Source organism: Protobothrops mucrosquamatus, unplaced genomic scaffold (genome assembly GCF_001527695.2).
Source record: "Protobothrops mucrosquamatus isolate PMUCROS unplaced genomic scaffold, P.Mucros_1.0 scaffold2754, whole genome shotgun sequence".
Lineage (NCBI taxonomy): Eukaryota > Metazoa > Chordata > Lepidosauria > Squamata > Viperidae > Protobothrops > Protobothrops mucrosquamatus.
In genome coordinates, this window is record NW_015388794.1 from 126,987 (window position 1) to 150,207 (window position 23,221).

General features: G+C 35.5%; 1 protein-coding gene across 3 annotated transcripts in view; it reads right to left on the reverse strand.

The window, feature by feature from the left end:
• Positions 1-3,237: 3,237 nt before the first annotated feature.
• AP1S2 (adaptor related protein complex 1 subunit sigma 2) overlaps positions 3,238-23,221 on the reverse strand; it is a 29,389-nt gene continuing 9,405 nt past the window's right edge. Inside the window, exons 3-6 of one of the 3 annotated variants that reach the window (XM_015825679.1) lie at positions 22,543-22,651; positions 21,312-21,449; positions 15,434-15,527; positions 3,902-3,979 (exon numbers count right to left, since the gene is read on the reverse strand). In XM_015825679.1, the coding sequence (XP_015681165.1) occupies positions 15,483-15,527; positions 21,312-21,449; positions 22,543-22,651 (292 nt within the window). In that variant the 3' untranslated portion in view covers positions 3,902-3,979; positions 15,434-15,482. Of the gene's footprint in view, positions 3,980-5,954; positions 7,168-15,433; positions 15,528-21,311; positions 21,450-22,542; positions 22,652-23,221 lie in introns of those variants that run through there. The other 2 variants (XM_015825678.1, XM_015825680.1) reach the window with 2 other exon arrangements.

Consider the following 23,221-nt stretch of genomic DNA (forward strand, 5'->3'; position numbering starts at 1 on the left):
TCCTGGGCTGGCCCCATCTGAGGTGCACGTGGCCGGGGAGCCGTGCAGGGAAGCCCCAGGATCCCCGCTGGGAGCGGCCCGCCGAAGCCTCTGCTGAGCGGGCCGGCCCTCCTGCATGCCGCGGCCCCAGTTGGCCAAGCAGCAGCAGAGCCGGAGATGGAAGGTGAGTGGTGGGAGGAAGAAGGCTTCGAGTCCGCGGAGCGCTGTCGCGAAGTGGCCGCAGGGCAGGTTGTGCACCCCCCCAGCTTACCTGTACCCAGGCAAAGGGGCAACCAAGCCGGCCACGCGTCTCCCCGGACCGGGCAGCAGTCCCGGCTGGGCCGTTGGCCAGTGGGAGCATCGCTTCCTGGGCCGTCCCCGGGCCGCTGAGCTGGGCAGGCGTCGCCCCGGGCTGGGCGGCAGTCCCGGCTGGGCGGCGGCATTGCTTCCTGGGCCATCCCTGGGCAGCCAAGCCAGCCATGCGTCGCTCCNGGCCGGCGGCCGGCGGGAGCATCGCTTCCTGGGCCGTCCCCGGGCTGCTCCCTGGGCCGAGCCGGCCGCGCGTCTCCCTGGGCCGGCCGGCAGTCCCGGCTGCTGGCAGGAGGATCGCTCCCTGGGCCGTCCCCGGGCTGCTCCCAGGGCCGCTGAGCCAGCCACGCTTCTTTGGTTGTTAAGCCGATGATACTGCCTGTGTCCATTTTTGGTTAAGCAGGGAGAATGCTAATTGGGGAGTGGGGGGGACATCCATCCCATCCTACTGCCAGGCTGTTGGTCGCAGGTGGATTATCTGCCAAAGAGCCGCTTGCTCGGCTGGGCCTGCAGAATGGAAAAAGCTCCCGCAAACGGCTGAAAACTGATCTTGTCCAGAGCTATTTTCTCTTGCAGACAGAACCAACATTGTCAGCCCCCGGGGTGGGGGGCTCACGTGTGGCCTTGGCAGGAGCCCCAAAGCCCACCTTTTCCCTTCCACCAGTCCTAAGACAAAGCAGACCCCCCTCTCGGCTGTCATATCTATCAGGAGCCGATGAAAAAAGGTGGATAGGGCCCAGTAATGCTACCGAAGAGATAACGCTCAGTGGAGACCCAGCCTCTCTCTGTGTCTCCCTCTCTTTCTCAGGCAAGGATTTCACACTATGTTTATGAGAGAGTCACGTCTAAATGATATCTGGATAAAGTTTTCTTCTCCAGAAGGAGAGACAGAGAAGAAAGAAGAGAGAGAGAAGAGAGAGGGGGAGAGAAGAAAAAGAAAGAGGGAGAGGAAAGAGAGGAAAGAGAGAGAAGGGGGAGAGGAGAGGGAAAGGAAAGGGAGAGGAAAGAGAAAGAGGGAAAGGAAAGAGGGAGAGGAAAGAAAGAGGGAAAGGAAAGAGGAAAGAGAAAGGGAGAGGAAAAAGAGGGAGAGAAAGGGAGAGGAAAGAGAAAGATTGAAAGAGGAAAGGGAGAGAGGAAGCACAAGTGCCTCTCTCTCTCTCACACACACACACACACACACACACACATACTGAGTGGGGGAAGAGGACTGGCAGACCAAGGGCAGAAAGAGGGGAGGGAGACCCTTTTGACATCTAAAATGAAGATAACACTGCATATATATATATAAGAATATATATAAGGATATATGCAGCGTTATCTTCATTTTAGATGTCAAAAGGGTTTTGCGGCTCCCAGTGTTTTGTTTTCGGTGGGAAACGGGTCCAAATGGCTCTTCGAGTGTTTTGGGTTGCCTGCCCCTGAACTAGACATACCCAATTTCAGCAACCATTCCTATATATTGCAACATTTTTTCTAAATAAGTATAGTTCAGTCTATCATAGGACTATAAAACTATAAACTGTAGAAAATCAGAATGTGGCATAAGACTTTAACAATTTTTCTTCTAAGACATAGACTTTGCGATTTGCACCTACATTTTTATTGATTGCCGTATTCCTATGCATTTAAATCCTTTATCAGTTAAGCTACTCTATTATCAATGAAGTGACCTGTAGCTCACAAAAGTTTATAATAAAATTTCAAGAGGTGTTACAAAACTCGTTTGACTACCATAGACTAACATGGATCTTAGTTGGCAATTTTGTACTTGTTTTCAGAAACTGGTATCAGTTAAGTTTAACATTGCTTTATTTCCAAATATGTAAAGCTGTATAATACATATAGAGTCCATATATTTATCATTGCAAATGGCTACAGATTACTTCCATGCACTGGCATAACAGAAATGAGCTGACGTTGAGCAGCCCCATTACTTTTTAAAGAAATTGGCTGTTAACTTACGCCTACAATGATTTATATAATGTTTGAATAACTTACCTTTAAAATAAGGCAATATTAGTATTTTGGACTATTTAGTAAAGTAGTGTGCTGACACAAATATTCCGTAAGTTTTTGAATACACAGGCACAGTAAGAGTAAAAATGGACATTTATTACAACTAAACCAGTGTGATATATTACACAGCTTATTTTACATCACAATGCTTTTTTAAACAAACACACAAGGCAACAGTGCAGACCTTAAACACGGTTTGAATGCATAAAAATTGTTTTTGATATTTTAAAATGTCAAGTAATTCCACCCAATTTCAACCTCACAGATAGCAAATGGACCATTCTAATGCCATGTGAACTTCATTCTTCCAGTTCCCGTTAAGTTAAACATAGGACTCCAGTGTATGTACTTCATGTAATCTTTACTAATTCCATAACGCTTCTATTGGACTCAGTATGATATAATAATCTTTCTGATGTAACATTACTTATATTAATGCCTTACAATATTTGAGAATATCAATTATAGCAAATTGATGCACTAGAAGGCAATTTAATAGAAGAAGTCTATGTACCCACACACACAAATATATGTAAAGCAACCTACTTCCAGAAATAAAATGCTCTGAACAAAATTTGCTTCAAACACATTACAGAATATTTAGCAAAATGCACATGAGGATAACAAACTATTGCTTTGTAATATCCATGCAGTCTGATCCTATGCATATTTAAAAGTTCTATTTTGTTTGATATGTACTACACCATAGAAATGTGCATATGCATACCATGGTAGTCAAAACTAAACAAGCTGAGCAAAGGCATGTTGTAAGGTTTGCTTCTCTGCTGTGTCCACAATGCACTATGATTAAATCTAGAATCTATGGTGGAATAATATTAATGGGCAGCTACAATTAGTAATGTACCTGTTCAGATTGACTTCAAAAACACAGCAGACAATACTGGTAACAAGTAGATATTTTCTAACAATTCCTTTTTGTCAAATGTGTTTCAATGATATCTGAATTTATCCTTTTGAAAAGACTATTTCAGTACTTACGCTTATAAAAAGTAACACACTTTATATAATTTCAATTTACATTCCCTTTGCAAAATATTAAATCAAATTAGAATTTCATTCCAAGGAATTGTTATAATGTTTATAACTGAATTCTTAGAAATGAATCTGCCATGACAGCTTACAACAGTTTGACTTGCAGATCTTGATATAATTCTTTGGTATAAATAAAACAGCTATAAATACTTGTTTAATCATCTGTGACAACCTAAAATGACTTAATAAAAGTCTTTGGCTATACAAAACCAAGTTCTTTTGTTAACACATTTCACCACATGTAATAGTTTTCAGGATATAACACAATCTATAGTATTGGATACATTGTGTTTTAACAAAGTAATTCACAAAAAATAATTACTAAAATTGTCATAACTCAATACTTTAAAACTAATGTGGCTTAAATTGCTGTGAAATCCCCTTCCCCAATTTAAAAACTTTGCTCCCTTTTTAAACTTTATAATAAATATTCTTTTTCTCATAAACCTGAATATAAGTAGCTTAGCAGAACAATAATACTGACAAATAGCATCATAATACCATTAGCTAACATTAAATGGAGGCAGTGAACATTTACACTTATATGGGACACTGTAAAGACATCAAAAAAGATTTATGTCAGTCCAATCTCTTCAAGAACACTACGAGGGGTCTCTGCTTCCTGTGGAGAGAAAAAATAGACAATTAACAGATTTTTTTTTTTGCTTCTGCCAAGCTAGATATATTAAGAATTAATGAATTTCAGGAAGTTACATCTCACCTTTTTTTAAATAACTGTAATTGATACTCCCCATTTCCTGTAATTCTTCCCTCCTTTCCTTAGTCAACTGATTAGACTGGAAACAGTTTCTATTATGTGAAATGCTTTGGTGTACCATAAAAGAGAGAAAGCAACCTACATAAAGTTGAACAACTCCCACAGGCACTAGCCACTTTGATAAGTGTGAATGTTTGACCTGATTAAGGGATTCAACCAAAGAAATAGTATTTTAGATAAAATTAATTGTAGATATTTAACAAATATGGATAAAATCTTTAGAGAATAATTGTAAAGGCCAATTAAAATGTTATTTCTATGCTAGTGAAATTAATGATTGTTTTAAATGTTCAATTTCAAATAAAATGTCAAAGCAAGTTATATTTTCCTTATATCAATGTACACAAAGCACAGCCAGTAATTTTTGTATAAAAACACTTACTTTAGCATCCTAAAAAAGGTATAGCCAAAAAGAAAGAAAATCAGAATTTTAGCAATATTTCCACATAAATGTAACAAATATACAGGAACATGAAAGCCTGTTTGGTCTAGTGCAGGGGTAGGCAACCTTGGCTTTTATGACTCGTGGACTTCAACTCCCAGAATTCCTGAGCCAGCCATGCTGAGGGGAAAGAGAGGTTTCCGAGCTGAGCCATGCTGGCTCAGGAATTCTGGGAATTGAAATCCACAAGTCATAAAAGAGCCAAGGCTGCCTACCCCTGGTCTAGTGGGTAAGACACCAGGCTAGAAATTGAAACATTGTGAGTTCAAGTCCTGCCTTAGCCATAAAAGCCAGCAGGATGACTTTGGGCCAGATACTCTTTTAGTTCAATTCAATCACCTCACAATTTTCGCTGTGGGGAAAATATGAAGTGGAGGTAAGTTGGATATGTTTGCCATCTTGAGTTATTTAAAAATAGTAAAAGCAGATATAAATAAATAAATAAATAAACAAACAAACAAACAACGAAATCTGAACAGTTCAGTCAGGGTCACAATTTTTGCTGTGGGGAAAATATGAAGTGGAGGTATGTTGGATATGTTTGCCATCTTGAGTTATTTAAAAAATAGTAAAGGCAGATATAAATTAATTAAAACAAATTCTGAATTCCCAAAATGAAGGCACTATTGTAACACCTCTGAATTGTATTAGTAACTAGCAGATATTGTTCTCTGCAGACATATATAAATTTTATATAGAGGATTGAACTCATTTTGTTATGAAAAATAAGTTTTTATTAGATTCATGATTCTGAAGATTCATCATTCAGCAGATTCACTACCAGGGATTGCATCCTCATTCATTATGCAAACTTCCAAAAACAAGATTGATTTAGAGAAGGAAAGATTACCACAATGGCTCCCTTTCAAGAAGGTTGCCACTTGATTCTGGCAATTTCTCATGAAAGTTAGAGCTGTAATTCGATAAATGAAATACAACTGGATTTCACCTGCACTAATAGATCTTTTTATGTGAAGTCTAAATCAAATTAAATCTTTATTATGGTCATAGGCCAGCATAATATAATGAAGATATACTATATTTTCTAATAAGAACCTGCATACCCTTATTACTGTATGCATTTTTGTATCATAGTATTTTTAAAAAATGTGTTTTATACTTCTAATAATGTACTATGTACAGCATACCCTTAATAAGTCCGCATCTCAAATACTACTTGGGGAAAGTAGCTGTACCATTCAAGGTGTATAAACAATAGCTCTTTGTGAATGTGCAACTATTTAGAAATAGCAAAGTTTAATCTTTTATCAGAAGGATTTCATATGTTATGTCTGCAAATCAGAATTAAGGTAAATTCCACAAATATGAATTATTTCACAGCAAAGAAATGGAGGGGGGAAAAAGCCAGTCACATGAGAAGTGCATGCAATAGTTTATTACAGACATGCCCCAAAAAATTCATAGTAATTTACAAGCATGCAGATAAATTTACAAGCATACATAAAGGTGCAACAATACTGCACCATCATCAGCACTCCATTTGCAGCAGTTTGAAGAGCCAGACATTAAAAGAATGCAAAGCAGCATTTACCATGTACATTCACAGAAGCAAAACCATATACATTCACAGTGAGGGAGAGAGAGATCTGCAATATAAATGCTTCTTGCATGCTTCCCAGAGGTAATGGAAAATGACGTTAATCCCGTGTTCGAAATAATGACTCTCTCTAGTATGCTGTATCTGTATTTAATCATATTGCAGAAACAATTTTCTATTTTTTTAACAGCCATTTTGAAAGCCTAACTTTGTAACAGTAGTCATGTCTCCCTTTTTATTATGACTTTTTGTTTTAAAATGAAATCAGGAGGGTTTTTTTAGTCATATACGTTGGTAGTTGCTTTTATACATTTATGAACATTTTTATTGCTATTGTAACATTTGGATCAGCTCCATTCATGCACTGAAGATATCCACATAAGTCTACTCTAAAATATTGAAATTAATGAAAAAAAGACTTTGCATGCAGAAGGAATACCTTATGCATAGTTTAGAGAATACAAGATCAATGTACTTATTTTTTAAACTTAGTTAGCAGTGAAGCAAATCTGTTTAATATATATGTATAACAATTTGTGGCCTTCAGGATTGTTTTTCATGATAAGTGTAGAAGGTGCTATTTAGAAAACATTTTGTTTAGTGGGATAAAATGTATACGTTAATATCAGTTGATTTCTATGTGCTAGCTGCATAAATTAGATTTATATATATATTGAATTGGGTTAAATGTTCAAATGATAGAGTGAGGCTAAGCAAAGTATTTCAAGCTGGAGTTTTACATGCTATGTCAAGTGCTAATGAGATAAATTTAAATAGTTTAACAACAAAATTACAGCATGCTGACAAAACATATGAAGAAAAACAAACATTGCAAATGGCAGGACAAGGAAAAATACAAACAGCTAAAACAAAACACACAACTGTGATATACACTAATTTGTTCAAGATGATTGGATTCACCAAGCTGAGGAAAAACGTTCTGCCATGAGAAAGCCAGGTCTAATGCCTTTCTGTGTGCATGATGAATGAAGTCATTTAATATACTGGGACATTAAAGTATTCATGACGTGGCTATAAAAGAAATGTATATTCTTTATAAATAGTACAGAAGTTAGCATGCATTTAATAAAACAAATGGATTTCTATTACTTCCATTCTTCTCTATTCTGATCTTTGGAATTATGTAATAATAATGATAAAGGTTTAAGATATTTTTATTGTAATGGATGATTTAACAAACTATATTTAATATCCTGGGTGGTTTGCTTTAAACTAAGTTTGTAAGGATTGATGTGTACACAGTTACTGCCAAACATCCATCATTTTTTGCACAGCAGTATATTTAATTAGAGAAAATAGAATGCATATGCACTTTACACTTCAAACAAGCTATTTCAAAGATGTTTCCGATGTATCAATATCCAATTGTACAATTACTGAATTTTATGGCAATGTATGTAGACCACAATTAATTTATGTCCAAATTTCATTTTTCTTCAATGGTGCAATTATAAATCATATTTTAAGGGCTGCAATCATAACAATAAATTCATTCTTTTTAAGCTGTTTTAAAACTACCTATATTAACATTCCAGGCCAGCTAGCTGTTAATCCAACTACCCAGGGATGGAGAACTGGCATCATTAATTTCCTACATTTTTTCATGCTTATCTTAGGAGCAAAATAATTACACCATTCATAAACCTAGTTCTACAAACAACTATAGATACTTTATCTTTTTTTCTCTATATAAGAATGTGCAGGTTTTCAAGCATAATAATCAATATCTAATGCTAACTATGAATATTTCTATAAGTCTACCTCAGAAATATAGGTTTCCCGGAAAATAATGAAATAGAAAGTTGTGCTAAAACAGATACCCTGAGATTAATTCATTCAATGGAGAACATGTTATAAATTTCTGTTAACTTGGCAAATTGTAAAAGTACATTTTCCCAGACATCATATGAACATAAATATTCAATTATCTTTGTCCTCCCCAATACATTGTGATTAATATATCCAAATTCATAAAATTAAATATTCTCCACCTGCCTAATTTGCTTATGTGCAGTCTTCTCCACATTCTTTCAATGCTTATAAACTGGTACAGCAGGAATACATTTTTTTTCCTTCAGTTTACCTACTTGGCCTAGTAACTACATCGCCTTAATATGGATTTTCACTTCATGGATGCTCAGGTTTTTAACTAAAAGTAGTTAAATAACACCATTTGGTGATTAATGTATTCATTTATATTATTCTTAATTTGTTTTATGAAAATATTAAAAATTGTAGGTGAAACCTTTCTATGGAATGGTTCAAAACTGAAAATAAATTATCTGCATCATGTGTAATCAAAATTGAACAATTCTCAATTTTATCTGCTAAAAATCAAACTCGTGCAACCTTTAGCGTCTTTCTAGCTAGAAACCAGGAGGCTGAGTTCTAGTCCCACTTTAGGCATGAAAGCTGGCTTAGGCCAGTCATTCTCTCTCAGAGACTTGTTACTATGGGGAAAAGAGGAAGGAGTATTAGGTATATTTATCACCTTGTATCATTTATTAAAATAATAAAGATGGAGATTGCATATATAATAAATATAAACAATAGAAATATATATAAAATTTATAAACAATAAAATAGGATTTGAAACTAAAGTTCCTTTTTGGAATCAGAACAAGGGAAGCTGCCATTTGAAAATATTCCAAGGGGCATGGTGAACTGAAGACAACTTTGCAAGAGCATAGCCCACAACCACAGTGGAAAAAGGAGCCAATTCCTCCCCAAACTCCTTTCTGGATTAGAGAGAGAATTTGGGATGCCCATAGTGTTTTCCTGCAACAAGACTATAAAAGAGCAGTCTCCAGTAGGTTTTAGAATTCTGGGAGCCAGGAGAGTCGGTTTTGCCCAAGCCATGGTTCAGAATGTTCAAGAGACACTGGATTCACCTTCCTTAATTACTTTCACTGGAAATGGTTTGAAAATTGTTTTATGGATATTAAGAGCCTTCAGAAGAACAAATTTTATTACACTAGGTGCTCTTTCTTCAATCCTCAGATATAGAAGGTTCATGTAAGTTTTAAGTAAGAACTTAAAAACTTTGTTATTTGAAACAAAGCAGCAAAAACATAATTGGAATGCTAATTTTGGAAAGGTTTTAAATGGACTAAGGATCCAGATTAACTCAAAATAAGATTATGAAATAATTATAAAAATATTTCTGTGGTTAATTTAAAATCCTATTAAAATATATGAAGATTTTGAATTTTAAGTGCAAGAAATCTTTCCCTGGGAAAATTTTGTGGATTGGGAAAAGCATGAAAAAGGAGACCTTGGTGGTTGGTTACTAGAAGCAACTAGAAAGGTTATAATTAAAGAAAAAGACCTTCTATTACAGAATAGAAAGAAGTATTTTAATTCTGGAGGAATTCAAGGATATTTGGCAACAATATATTCAGAATTTTCTTTTTAGATTATCCAATAGTATAAAATGGATTCAAAAGAGGAAATAGAAGAAGATGCAACTGAGAATCGGGATGTTTTGGATATGGGTTTAAAATGACAGGATACAAGAAGGATCTAACGGGAGAGGTGGCACACAAACAAAAAAAATTTGACAAAGATGTTATACAGAATTTACAAATGAAACCAATAGATGTTTTAATAGCTAAAGGAGCACACAAATAATAAATCAAAATGGTGACTTGGATGTATAGATTCCAATTTAGAAAAGTAACTTGGACAAGTTTTCTTATTTTGGACTTACAAAACAGATATGTAGGAGTTTCCAAGAAAGGATAGAATGAAAAGAAATCAGCTCTTGAGACATTCCTTAAAAGCATCAAGACTTTTAAACTAACAAGATGATTTATAAAGTTGGTTTATAAATAGTCGTTCCTGAGAAAGTTATTTCTTATGACAACCCACTGCTAAGAGCTTTTTGCATAACCAAGTCATTTGCTGCTTTTACTTAGAAGCAATGAAATTTTAAAATATGTCACAATTAAGAATTACCCTATTGACCAACTGTTTTGAAAAATGGACCAGAATGAACAGCTACCTCCTCTAGTGCTTGAATCAAAGCAAGAGAACAACAAGCTTGTCTTGAATTCTCATTGTTCTTATGGTCAGAATACTCAAAACATTTTGAATTTTATTCTGATGGAATTCTTCGATTATTCTTTTATTTCACTGTAACACTGTCAGTTCAAAAATTGTAAAAAGCAAGGAGGGATGTGACCTCTGAGCTCCACTTGCCTTTTTATACACTTGAAAGCCAAGAGATTAAAGCACTAGGCAAGAAACCAGGAGACCCTGAGGCCTAAATACAGCTGGGTGACTTTTGGCTGGTCACTCTCACAGTTAGAAAGAAGGCAATGGCAAGCCACTTGTGAAATCTTGCCAAGAAAATTGCAGATATCTCACTGCCTTATCATTATTTTATTTCAGAACTTTCAGAGAGAGATTATAAGTTGTCAAGAATCCCCCAGTGGTCTCTGTTTTGCTTTTTCAGATCTATTCCAAACCAACAGAGAATTAGTGGACAAGATAAAAGCAGTAAGAATTATGGGAGGAAGTGATCATAATTCCAGGAGGCTCAAGATATTGTAGAAAGAGAAACTAGAGCACAATACATGCACACTAAATTTGAGGAGAGTCAATCTCTACAAGCTTAAAGTAGTATTAGGGAGCAACCCATGGTCAGAAATCACCAGGCCAAAGGACAGCCCCAAGAACACTTGCGTACTATTCCAATTATAGCAAGAAGAGGGCAGAGTTCCTCTATTCCTACTTTGTTTAATTGTCAGACCCCCCAAAAAAGGTGTGACAACTAAAGAAATTGGCTATAAATATCTTCAAAAAGATAACTGGTAACTAGAGACCAGACAGCTTGACAATAATACAGGACAAAAGTGAGAAACAGATTATTCAGCAGTTGGTTTGTAAGCAGGAGCTAACACAAGTTTAATGAGAATAAATCATGCTATACCATCCTGATGAATGTCTTGACTTTTTCCTTTTTTTTAAGAGTGACCAATTCAATTAGCATAGAAACATAGTGGACACAGCACACCCTGCCTTTAGAAAAGTATTCAACAAAGTCTTCCATGAGATTCTAGTAGAGAATGATAATAAAGAGACAAAATGTGATCAGGACATGCTATGATTATAAACAGTACCAGCATAGGTCATTTTCAGCCCAACTCACCACACAGGGTTATTGTTGAGGGGAAAATAGCAGGAGGGAGGAGTATTAGGTACGTTTGCCATCTTGAGTTATTTATAAAAAATAATAAAGACAGGATAAATAAGTAAAATATAGACAGCTAGCTGAACAATCATATTACATTAATGACTTCATATTAAGATGGAAACAAGTATCAGGTGGCATACTACAAAGCTGCAGTCTACCGCCGAGTTGTTCTACATATATAAAAGTGCTTGAATGAAGGGTTAAAACATATATTTATCACATGAATAGATGAAGCAAAGTTAGGACACATAACAAACAAATGATAACATAAAGATTCAAAAAGATCTTGAAAAGTAGGAACAATGGGTGGAAACCAGCAAAATCTCTCTACTTTCCGCCGCGCCCTCAAGACATGGCTTTTCCAGCAAGCGGGCCTGGCCTAGAGAGGATTTTAAATCGGGTTTATTTTTAAGGAAATTTTAAACAGGAAATCACAACGTTAAATATTTGGCTTTTCATTGGTTTTATTCGGTGGGGATTGTGGGTATGTTTTTGTTTTTAAATAGGTTGTGAGCCGCCCTAAGTCCCGTCGGGAGAAGGGCGGGATATAAATCAAAATAATAAATAAATAATAAATAAATAAATAAAATACATTCAATCAGAAAATTGCAAAACCCTACGTTTGGGCAGTAAAAATATGCAGTTTTATTCTTAATGAAATACCCCAAGTTTCTAGGTACTATATATAATAAATACAAATAGCTACAAATATGACAAGCTTAGAGTTAAGGCTCTTATTTTAAACCTGAAGAAACTAATTTCATAACCTCTCCTTCATTAAAAATGTAGTGAAGTGAAGAGCATCTAAGTAAGTATTGTGCAGGGGCCTATGTTAAAATGTGGGATAAATAATATACTTTCAGAGACAGTTGAACTCTATAAGTCATCTTGGAAATCAACTTGTTGGAGCAATTGAGAAACACCAATGGAAAAGGCATGGTTTTTAATAACCCTCAAGATGATGGGAGTGAATTCTGTATTTGAATTAACTAATTCCATGGGCAATTAGGCCAGATGAATATGTCTTCTATAGAAATGTGAATGTATATAAGGCCTGCTCGTGCAGCCTTCTACATCTTTGTTTTATTTAATTAGCAACACCATGAACTAAGTTTTGCATTCTTAACTTTATCAAGCAGGCTGTTCTAGAACACTTATAGTTACTTTTATATCTCTGTTGAGAAAAAAGGAAGCTAAAAAAGCCTATTTAATTATATTCTTACAAAAGCCATATGTGGAAAAAGCATAAAATAGCTGTGAAGAAGGTGCAGTTACTTGTTTTCTTGTATTCTTTGCTAACCAAATAATTCTGTACCTTAATGCCGATCCATGACTGTAATAAATTTTAGTCATCTCTACAGTACTACACTTTTTACTAGGTCAGATTACTGTTTGTAGTTCTAGTTTTAATAAAGTAATCTCATGAAGTCAAATAAAATTTCCTTAATTAAAATAAATAATTCAACACATTAAGCTCAGTTATCATGGACAGAAGTTAAATTATCCATTATAAATGTTCTTACTCACTAGGAAAAATATAAAATGTAAGTAAAGTAATTATTATGAGGGGTGTGCAAAACAATGATTTCAAAATAAGATTTTAATATTACCATAAGACTTCCAATGCTGTTCTGACCTTACTGGAAGTATTCAGAGTTTAAAAAGGAAGCTATGCTTTCACATTTTAAATGCAGGCATTTATCCAACAAGAAATTGAAATACTTCCATCTATTCCTGACAAATATGCCTTGATGATACTTGGAAAAATGTGAGAAAAAGAAAACAGAATAATTAATATTCTTGTCACAGTATAGGTCACAATGCCTACTTCAAATTCTATGTTGAATTAATAGTGGGAGGCATTTCTCTTGCTTATATTGCTCATGTCCTTTTTGTTTCAATTTATTTGACTTTATCCTTCAACACATGTGTCCTTGGAAATTTAATATGGGAGATTAAAAAGAAGCGAAATATTTTAGGATGCAAAAACTTTACAAGGTATCATGCCTCCGTCCGAGCCTGACTCTGAGGACGACATGGAGTTCCCTGTTGAGGCCCAGGAGGGGGTGTCTGTGGCTTCGGAGGACTGTGGGGAGGAGGCTGAAGCAGGCCAGGGCCCTTCAAGTTTGGAACAGGGAAGGCAGAGCTCAGGCGAGGAGCAAGGCCTCTCCCCACCAGATCCCAGAGCAAGGAGAGCAGAGAGGAAGAGGGAACAACGGAGGCAGGCTCACTTGCTCGGGAGGAGAGCGTCACGCCCCACTCCACAAGGCACACCTGGGGAGTAGGATTTAAGGAGACGCTATGGGGTGGGGCATTTGCCGGGAACAAACGTAAACTCTTGTGATGTGAGCTCTTGTACCTGGACTCTTTGTATTTTGGATCAAGTTTGTTTCCTGCTGAGTTCTCCTTGCTGTCCTCAGTTTTGCAGTTTGCAGGTTACAGGCAAGCTGGGCGTTGAAAAGATCATACTTTGTTTGTTATCTGCTTTACTTTAAAGAACTGTTTAACTTCGTTGACTGTTTTACTGAACTTGTTCCAGCATATGTGGGGGCTGTTGGGTGAACGTTGGCAGTGCTTACAAAGACAATTGTTCTGACCAGCTAATTGCTTTGCCTCCGTTTGGGGCCCTGGGTCATCACACAAGGATTCCTCCTGATCTGAACAGAGCCGAGAATCTTTTTGTCCATTTTATAAATATATAAGATAACCTTTTAACAAAATTAAATGACTGTTAAATTGTCCTTAACCTGATCTGGTAGGATAACTTTAAAACATAAGCTACCTCAGAATCTTGATGAAATATTAAATCACTATGAGACCAACACTGCTGATAGTATTGAGGCAAATTTCATGTTAACATGCTGATCACATTTAAGACTCTCTTTAGTACATACTATCAGTCCACAACTAAACCCCTATTAATATGTTTAAAATGACATTGATTTCTATGAAGAAAGGCACAAACAACTTTTCATAAAATCAGTTAAAATTATACTTAGAAAATTATAATTAGGTTTAGTTAAATTGTGTATTTAAACATGCACATTTATGAGACAGTCACAGTAAATCATAATTACACATACTGTATCAGTACATAATCTATTATGTCAATTTATTGATTTTGATGGAGAGTCACGTTTAGAGCACTTGCTATCAACATTTTAAAAGTTTTGTCCTTATTTCAACTTCGGAAAAACGATTCCAGAAGCTTGGGAATTTTACCTGAAAAATGCTACTCATTCAAGTATAATCGTGCAACCTTGTATCCAAGCCATTGTGGTTGATTAAAGAGCATTTTTGTAAAGTTCTATAATTTAAAATCTATTGATACACATGCTTATTTGATGGTTATAATTTCTGCTTTATCAACATTTTAAATGCAGGATTGAGTATGGTTAGTTTTAATTAATGCATTTAAGCCACATTATTTAAGAGGAACAGAAATTCAAATTTAATGTAAAATACACTAAAATATTTTTTTAGATGATTATTTTTTCCTCGTGCACCCTTTTTTGTGGAATATGGGATTTAAAATGGCAATTACACAATTACATTTTAAGAAATTCAGATGTTGAAATAAATTGGGACTAGTATATCATTTTTCCTTAAGACAAATATTTATATCAGCAATTCACTAATGTATTAATTATAAAATACTGCAGCTTTTTTCATTTACACACTGAACTATATTTAACACACATCTTTTTTCTGCTGCAAGTGATGATATATACTGTATTCCAGAAAATAGTTTAAACTACTTTATAAGATCAGTGATCTGTTTATTGGCTAATATGGGGGTCTTTTAAGCCCTTTCAGCATACAAAAATGATTAACATCATTAGAACAAAACCATGCAGCACACACTTCAAAATTGATGCTGTTAGTATGAAAAATAAAGTTAAGACAGAACATCCAAAGCAAATGTCCATTCTGTCAAGCAAATATGACAAAGAATAAGTCCATTACTCATCACTTTTTGTTTTTTTTTCTTGCTTAACAGACAAGGGTTCTTTTACACGTGCAAACCTCTGCAAAGCACTCATGTAATCCATGCCACCAAAAGGTAAATTTGGTAGTTACCAATTGTACAGGTAGGGGCCAAAGCGCTAAGGCTTTAGATTGTTCTTAATCATAAGATATCCTCAGACAAACCTCCCCAGTCTTCATTCTGGCTCTACAAACAAAATTAAGCACAATTGAAAATTTTATAGTGCATTTTACATGTTTGTGTAAAGATAATCAACTTCACATAGGTTTGTGGATATTAGTACTCTTTAGGGTTTTCTGCATGAGTATTAACAAGTACAAAGCTAGTGAAAATATGAAGAAAAATGAATGTATTACACAAATACACCTCACTTTTACCATATGATAAGCAGTGAGTCTTCACTTTTCCAGAGGATTGCCAAACTCCTAATTAGGGTACTGATTTTCAGAACAGTAAGAGGATTGCTTATAAAAGCTATAGGAAATGTAGCAGTAGCGGGGACATCTTTCTTTTTCATTGCCTACCCCATTCACATATAAAGAGGGGGTGGATACGAGGATTGTTTTCTTCAAGCAAGAGAAGATTGAATCTTCCTATTCCCTTTCAGACAATCCTAGGTAGTCCTTGATTTACAACCATTTGTTTAATGATGGTTTGCAGTTATTATGGTCTTGGGAAAAGCAACTTACAACTCCTCCTCAAAGTTATGACAATCGCGCTACCTCCATTACCTGATCAAAATTCAGGCACTTGGCAACTGGCTTGCATTTATGATGGCTGCAGTGTCTTTTGTTATGTGATTGCAATTTGCGACCTTCTTAGCTGGCTTCCAACAGAAAAATCAACTCAAGAAGCTAGATTTGTTTAATGACCACATGGTTCACTTAATAATCATGTGATTTACTTAACAACTGTGGTTTAATGACCGCAGTAAAAGTGGTTGTAAAATCAGGTCCACTCACATGATGATTCGTTTAATGACTACATCTCTTAGCAACCAAACTTCCAGTCCCAATCATAGCAATATGTCGGGAACTACCTACAATGGATCCAGAAACATGGAAAGTGCAGTTCCAATTGGGAAAAAACAAACAAACAAGGAAGCTGCAAGAGAATAAAAATTTCAGCATCTTTCTTCCACAAGGTTCCTTTAAGATCCTCTTCAAACTGTTTGTGTACTCAAATACAGGTTCTGCTCCAATTATTTATCAACTACTGTATAAATGTCTATCAAAACTATATCTAAATTTACTTTAGAAACTACAATGTAAAACACGAGAAATAATGGAAAGAAACAGCTCTAGCACAATCTCCTTGGCATACTTTAAAAATTCTGTAATTTCAAGTTGAAACACCAAACAACGAAGCAGAGTGGTAACAGTTTTAAAATTTAAAACCAAAGTTTGTGATTGAGATTATATAGCTTTTCTACATAAAGAAATGTTTATTTCCTGCATTATGAATGAGGTTCAGAGATGTACAACTTCTCTGAAAATCAGGTACTATCAGGGTGCCCAATTAATTTATTTTAAACAGATATTCAGCATATATATAAGGAAGCAACATGTTTACATCCCTAAAATTGATTTTATGCCACTGCTATATCAATTGAATGTAGCTATCACAGTGATAGGAACAAGATAAATGAGGAAAACTATGACAACATAGACATGTATAACTCAATTCCGAACATAGATATCTCTTCTCAGTTACCTGGTTTTACACATTATCCTGTTTTCTGTAACTAGAATAACAAGTATAGGAGAGTGATAATATCACAATTTTATATGGACCAATCTAGTGAGATTAGATCAGGGGTCTTCAAACTTGGCCCTTTTATGACTTGTGGACTTCAACTCCCAGAATTCCTCAGCCAGCTTGTCTGGCTGAGGAATTCTGGGAGTTGAAGTCCACAAGTCATAAAAGGGCCAAGTTTGAAGATCCCTGGATTAGATATAACATTATTACATTAGATATAATACAGGTAATCCCCAAATTATGAAGGTTCACTTAGCTCCTGTTCGAAGTTACGTGACAAGGACCCCCTAGTGCTTACGAGCAAGTCCCCAAATCATGAATCTTGCAGCATCATGGCAGTTATTCACCCTTACAAATGACTGAAGAGGCTCTGCAACCTTCACCCTATTCCCCCCCTCACAACTGCTTCCCCCTCCCTTCCTGCCGCGCCGGACTCACCTTGCAAAACTCCTCTCTGCCACTGTTTCTTTCCCTTTGGGCGAGAGGAGAGTCAGCTTGGGAATGCTTTTCATGCCGAGAATGGAAGTTTCTGAAGTCCGTGATCTCGCACAAGTATTTGAAGTTGCACCAAATCACAGACCTCAGAAACTTTCCTTCTGTGTGGAAAAGGTATTTGCAGTGCCTGTCTCCTGCTCCTGCCCCCAACTCCTTTCTGCCTGAGGGCAGACCCGAAGCCTTCAACTGAGGGAGGAGGCCAGGCCCCTCGCACCCGCATCCAGCCCACGGGAGTTCGCCACGCCGGGGGAAGTGAACCCGTTGTCCCCAGAGCCTCAGACGCCTCCTCCAAGCCAATGAGAATGGAGGCCAGGGGAGGCTTCTGCATACCTCTGGAGATCAGATCCAGGCCTTGGAGGACTGCTCCAAGACCTTGCTGCCTGGAACGGAGGCCAGGGGAGGCTTCTGTGTGCCTCTGGAGGCCGGATCCAGGCCTCAGAGGACTGCTCCAAACTGTTGCTGCCCGGAACATAGGCTGGGGGTAGCTTCTGCATGCCTCCAGAGGTCGGATCCAGGCCTCGGAGGACTGCTCCAAGCTGTTGCTGCCCGGAACGCAGGCCGGGGAAGCTTCTGCATGCCTCACGGAGGTTGGATCCAGGCCTCGGAGGACTGCTCCAGGTCATTTTCAAGGTAAGTGAGTCCGGTGCAGCAAGAAGGGAGGGGGAAGCATGAGTTATTTTAGTGGGTCGGGGAGGCCTTGGATGCCTGTTCCATCACTAGGCCTCCCATGGCTTTCCCCACCTTGAGATACCTCATGTGCACTTAACGAGCCGCCTGTGTCTTAATGAGCAGGGAGTGATGTCGCTCGAGGTATGAGGGTACTGAGTTTCCTCCATTTGTCTAGAAACCTAATTATATTTAGGACTTTGACTAAAACTATTTTTATTGAACCAAATATATTTTTATTTGATTTGGGTTTGGCAACCTATATCACTAGTGACCTGAATAATAATAAGAGTCTAAAATGCATATACAAAAAGTTTAGCACTTAGAATGCCTATGTTTATTGCTTGTACTTCTTTCCTCAGCTGTTATCAGAGTATCAGTCTTGTAGGAATAACTAAGCAAGTTAAGACTTACTTTCCTAAGCTGTTGTTTCCTCCATTGTAACTGTCCTCATATATTTTCAGCTCTTTATTATTTCCTCACATATTTTCAGCTCTTTATTATGACTTCAATCCAGCTTTTCTCACAAAAAACAATTAGTGTGTCAGAACCAGATATTCATTAGTATTTTAAATAAAGCCAATTTAATGGGTTATCTTGAACAAGTATTCACAAATCATTTGTACATATGAGTAGAATTTTACCTTGTGCATAAACATGGCATTATAAAAACTCCTGCTTCTGCAAGTGGTTAACTGTCTACCTGAAGACCTGGCAAAAAAAACCTGTAACCAATGCTATACAATTTAACATAATAAAGTTGCAGTGAAAAAAGATATTCACTTCAATATCATATTAAACAAGTTCTTACTAGGGATGATAACGTTTTAAAATTAATTTCATTATATTACTAATACTGTTGACAATAATGCCCAAATAAGAAAAAAAATTGTTCTTAATTTATGCTTGTACTTTATTGATGGGCATTTAGGTGTCATCCCTGTAATGAAATGATGAGCAATGAAGCCCATCAAATAGTGTCAAAAAACAAATATTTCTTAAGAGGGAAGATTGTACAGTATTAATGAAAAATGTGAGATAAGCAAATTGTTGGGAAATGTCCAGTCAGGCAGGCAGGGAAAAAGATTCAAGGGGGAAATTAGCCTTGAATTGTTGTGCAGCCATAAGAGATCCAAGACTGATCCTTCTCCTCCAAACCCCATGGGAACTTATCTATCTATTCCCAAGGGAAGACAAGCATTCTGGGGAGATTCCTGTATTTTGGCAGAATTCAATAAATCAGTTAGCTTGAACTCTCTTTGCCTAATTTTGCATAAGAAGTCTTTTATTTTACTGAAGAGGTCATTGAATATAATGTACGTATTATTTACATAAGCAAAGGAATAAAAACATTAATTAAGTTGAGATCAAGCTAAATACTTATTAAAATAATTTTAAACTTTTTAAATTTAAATTTTTTTCTACTTACCTAATAGAGTCTCTTATTAATATAGTAGAAATCCAATACAGATATTACATTTCAAGACTCTACAAGGGAAGTATGTGATTACAAATACACTTCAGGTAAAAAAGGAATATGTATTGTTCCGAAACTCTTAAGTATATAAATGAATTCAATGACAAATATTATTACTTTAAAAACATCTTGAGCAGATGCATCTACAATTAATTTCTGTGAGATTATACAGGAACAGAAGCTAGAGATTTGTCATGGTTTTACATATAAAATATTTTGGATATTTTCTTCTATGAAGACTTTTAAAAGGAATATAATACATAGTATTGTTATTTAGTTTACTTTACTAAATTTCTTATTATAGTTAGCATATTATATAATTAACTTCTTTCTAAATCATTGAGCTATAGAAGTAGGGATTCCTTGGGAATTTTGTAACAATTCCTGACCTCCTATCCTTTCCTTGATTATTCTCACGGCAATAATATTCTTCAGAAGAAGCAACCAGGAAATTTTCTTAGCTACTTCAAGATACCTTGAGCATCTTCCCTGAAGCAGACAAACAAGCTATTTTTTTGTCTTTTCTCCTGCCAATATCTGTGATAAGACACTATGTTAATAACTTATATGTGAAAAACTTCCACTTTTTCATTAATATCTAAATATTTTAAATAAGTAAAGCTTTCAAATAATCAGTTCCTTCTAGAATGGCTAATTACCAAGAAAACTACATTTTATCAGCAAATACAACTAGATGCATTTCTCTTAAATAGCTATATTAAGAATTTCAACTGATAACAGGGATAGAATATAAGGGAACAGAATAAAATAAATACATCTATTAACATATCCCATTTACTGCTAGCAAAAAAAAAAACAATTGTTTCTATTTACATAGCAAGCCAAGCACAATTTCCCTAAAGCAACATACAAAACTGACTTTGCTAACATGATACAGCTATACTCAAAATTATTTTACAACAATATATTAATATAAGTATTATTATATTATAGTTTAAAGAGTATAGGTATGAAAGAATGATGAAAAAGGCATTATTTACTTCTCTGTCACACTTAGATAAACAGGAAAAACATTTCCTAAATTAATAAAAAAATAAATATATTTCAGCTACTACATTAACATCCAAGTTCAAATTTTAAATCACTTTAGGCCAAGGGGCTTTAGGCACTACATGCCAGAAAAACTAGAAGTTATGGAATAATTAGCAGTTCAGATATAGTTCCAATCCAATCCACTTACTACTCATCAAATTACATTAGCTATAACAAAATGACTTTTTAAAAAAAAACACTTAATAATAGCAATGACCACAAGTGTTTTAAAAAGGATCTAATTTTTGGATTTCAACAATGAAAAGTAAAGAGACATACAAGTATAACAAAATTATTCAATCATTCAATTAATTAAAAAAGGCAGAATATAAGTTGAACAGAGAAGTGGCTAAATCCATATGAATACAATTGTGTAGCAGCATAAAATATACAAAAAATAAAAGCATTATGTGGTAGAAGTTATTAAAAGCTTTTCGGCAACTTGGAAGAAATGGAAAAAAAATAATGTGTATCAGCCCAGCATGGTGGTGTGCTTTAACAAAGAAACAAAAATTGTATACCTCTTGTAATAGATCTGCCTGTTCAATGGCTTTAAGAACATTTTTCTTGGAGGTCTCTTGAACTTCTCCTCCCAAGAGGAATTCATCCAAAATAAAATAAGCCTTCTCAAAATTAAAGATGATATCAAGTTCACAGACCTAGAAAATATTAAAAAAGAAAGATGCAATGCCCAAAAAGGAGTTATCTGCAACAATCTATGGAATGCTTCCCTCCCAGAACTATGAATGACCACTACCCTGGCAACACTGTTGGCATATAAACTAGCCAAAGTATTTTGTTTCTGTGCATTCAGTCCTTAATTAGCTTATTTATGGCTCATTGATTAGCAATTTATTTTTAATACATTAGTTTATTTATTGATTACATCTATTTGATATTTACTGATGTTAATATCTTAATGGTAATATTGCATTTTTAATTTGACTGTTAGCCTGATCAGCATCTGCAGAATCTTGGGTAGCCTACAGTGCTACGTAAATTAATTTTTGTATTATCAATTTTGGACAAAATAAAGGGAGAAAATAAGGAATATATGAGTAAACTAGCATTTTAAAGACAACAGGCAGAATAACTATGAACTAGTCCTCTTTGCAAAAAAAAAATGTCCTTTATTCCTTCAATCGTCTTTAGCCACAAGATATAATGAAAAGCATTCATGGGGTTATTACTGTGCTCGCAAGCTCCATGGCCATCTAACTTTAAAAAAAAATTAAATTAAAAAGTTAAATAAAGAGTTGCAAAGCAAGGCACCAGTCTGTAACAAATTTGCAGTAATCTCTTTGAATACACAGAGTTTCCTAGGGGTAAAGCGTTGGAGATTTGGAGGGAGCTACTGGGTACCAATTTAAATTGGTAAATTGGTGTTATGTAATTGGTCATACTCATTTTGATGACATTTTGTGAACAGGCTATTTTTTCAATGTACACACTGCATATTTTCAAATTCGAAAATGTTAAATTTTCTGCCATGAAAATATAGAAAAATATCTCATCCTACAACAGAGATTTCCCTGAAGAAGAATTCAGAATAGTATTTTCTCTGGTTTCTTTCTGTCCCACCAGGTAACCACTACTTTTTATGCTGTTTTATGGAATCCTGATTTTATTGATGGGCTTTATTCAAGTGTCAGAGAGAAAAATCTTTCTGCTACTTCTCTTTTTCACTGAGAACCAATGAAACTACCTCTGAGATTTTCAAAAACTAGAAAAAAAATACAGGGAATAACTTACACTTCCAAAATATTTATCAAGTAATTCTACATAACGATGAATTATTTCCAAGGTTATTAACTCATTATCCTGATCTTCAATGGCACAGCAGAAATAGAGGCTTGCATACCTGTAAGACACATATTTAATTTAGCAAGGACATGACAGACTTTTGCAATCTTAACTATGTTCAATAACAGTTTAACAAAAATGTCCAATCTTTAAAATAAAATTAAAATGTCACAATTGCAGAAATTGACAATAAAACATTAGATTTAGTATATAAAAGTAAACCTAAGGTAACTGTGAACTAGTAAAAATGCTTTTAAAATCCCCTTTCTTCACTTTTTTTAAATATTGGTTGTGAAGTATGGTTGTTCAGAACAAGACAGTTTGTTGAAAAGTTTCTTTTTTTTTCAATATAAATTTTTTTTATTGTTTTCATCATAAAAAAAAGAAATACATCACAGATATTACACAATGTTATATCCCATCCCCCCACCCCCCGGACTTCCCAAACCAAACCTAGGCTAATATTCAAATACAAGTAAACAAATATTAATATCTCTAACTCCAAACTCTAAACTTAAACAATCCATCTCCTCCGTATTAATAAAAAATATTCATTTAATTAGTTCTTCAAATACCCAAAATCTTTACCATTTCAGCAAGATAGTTTAACACCATCCCTTTCTATCAT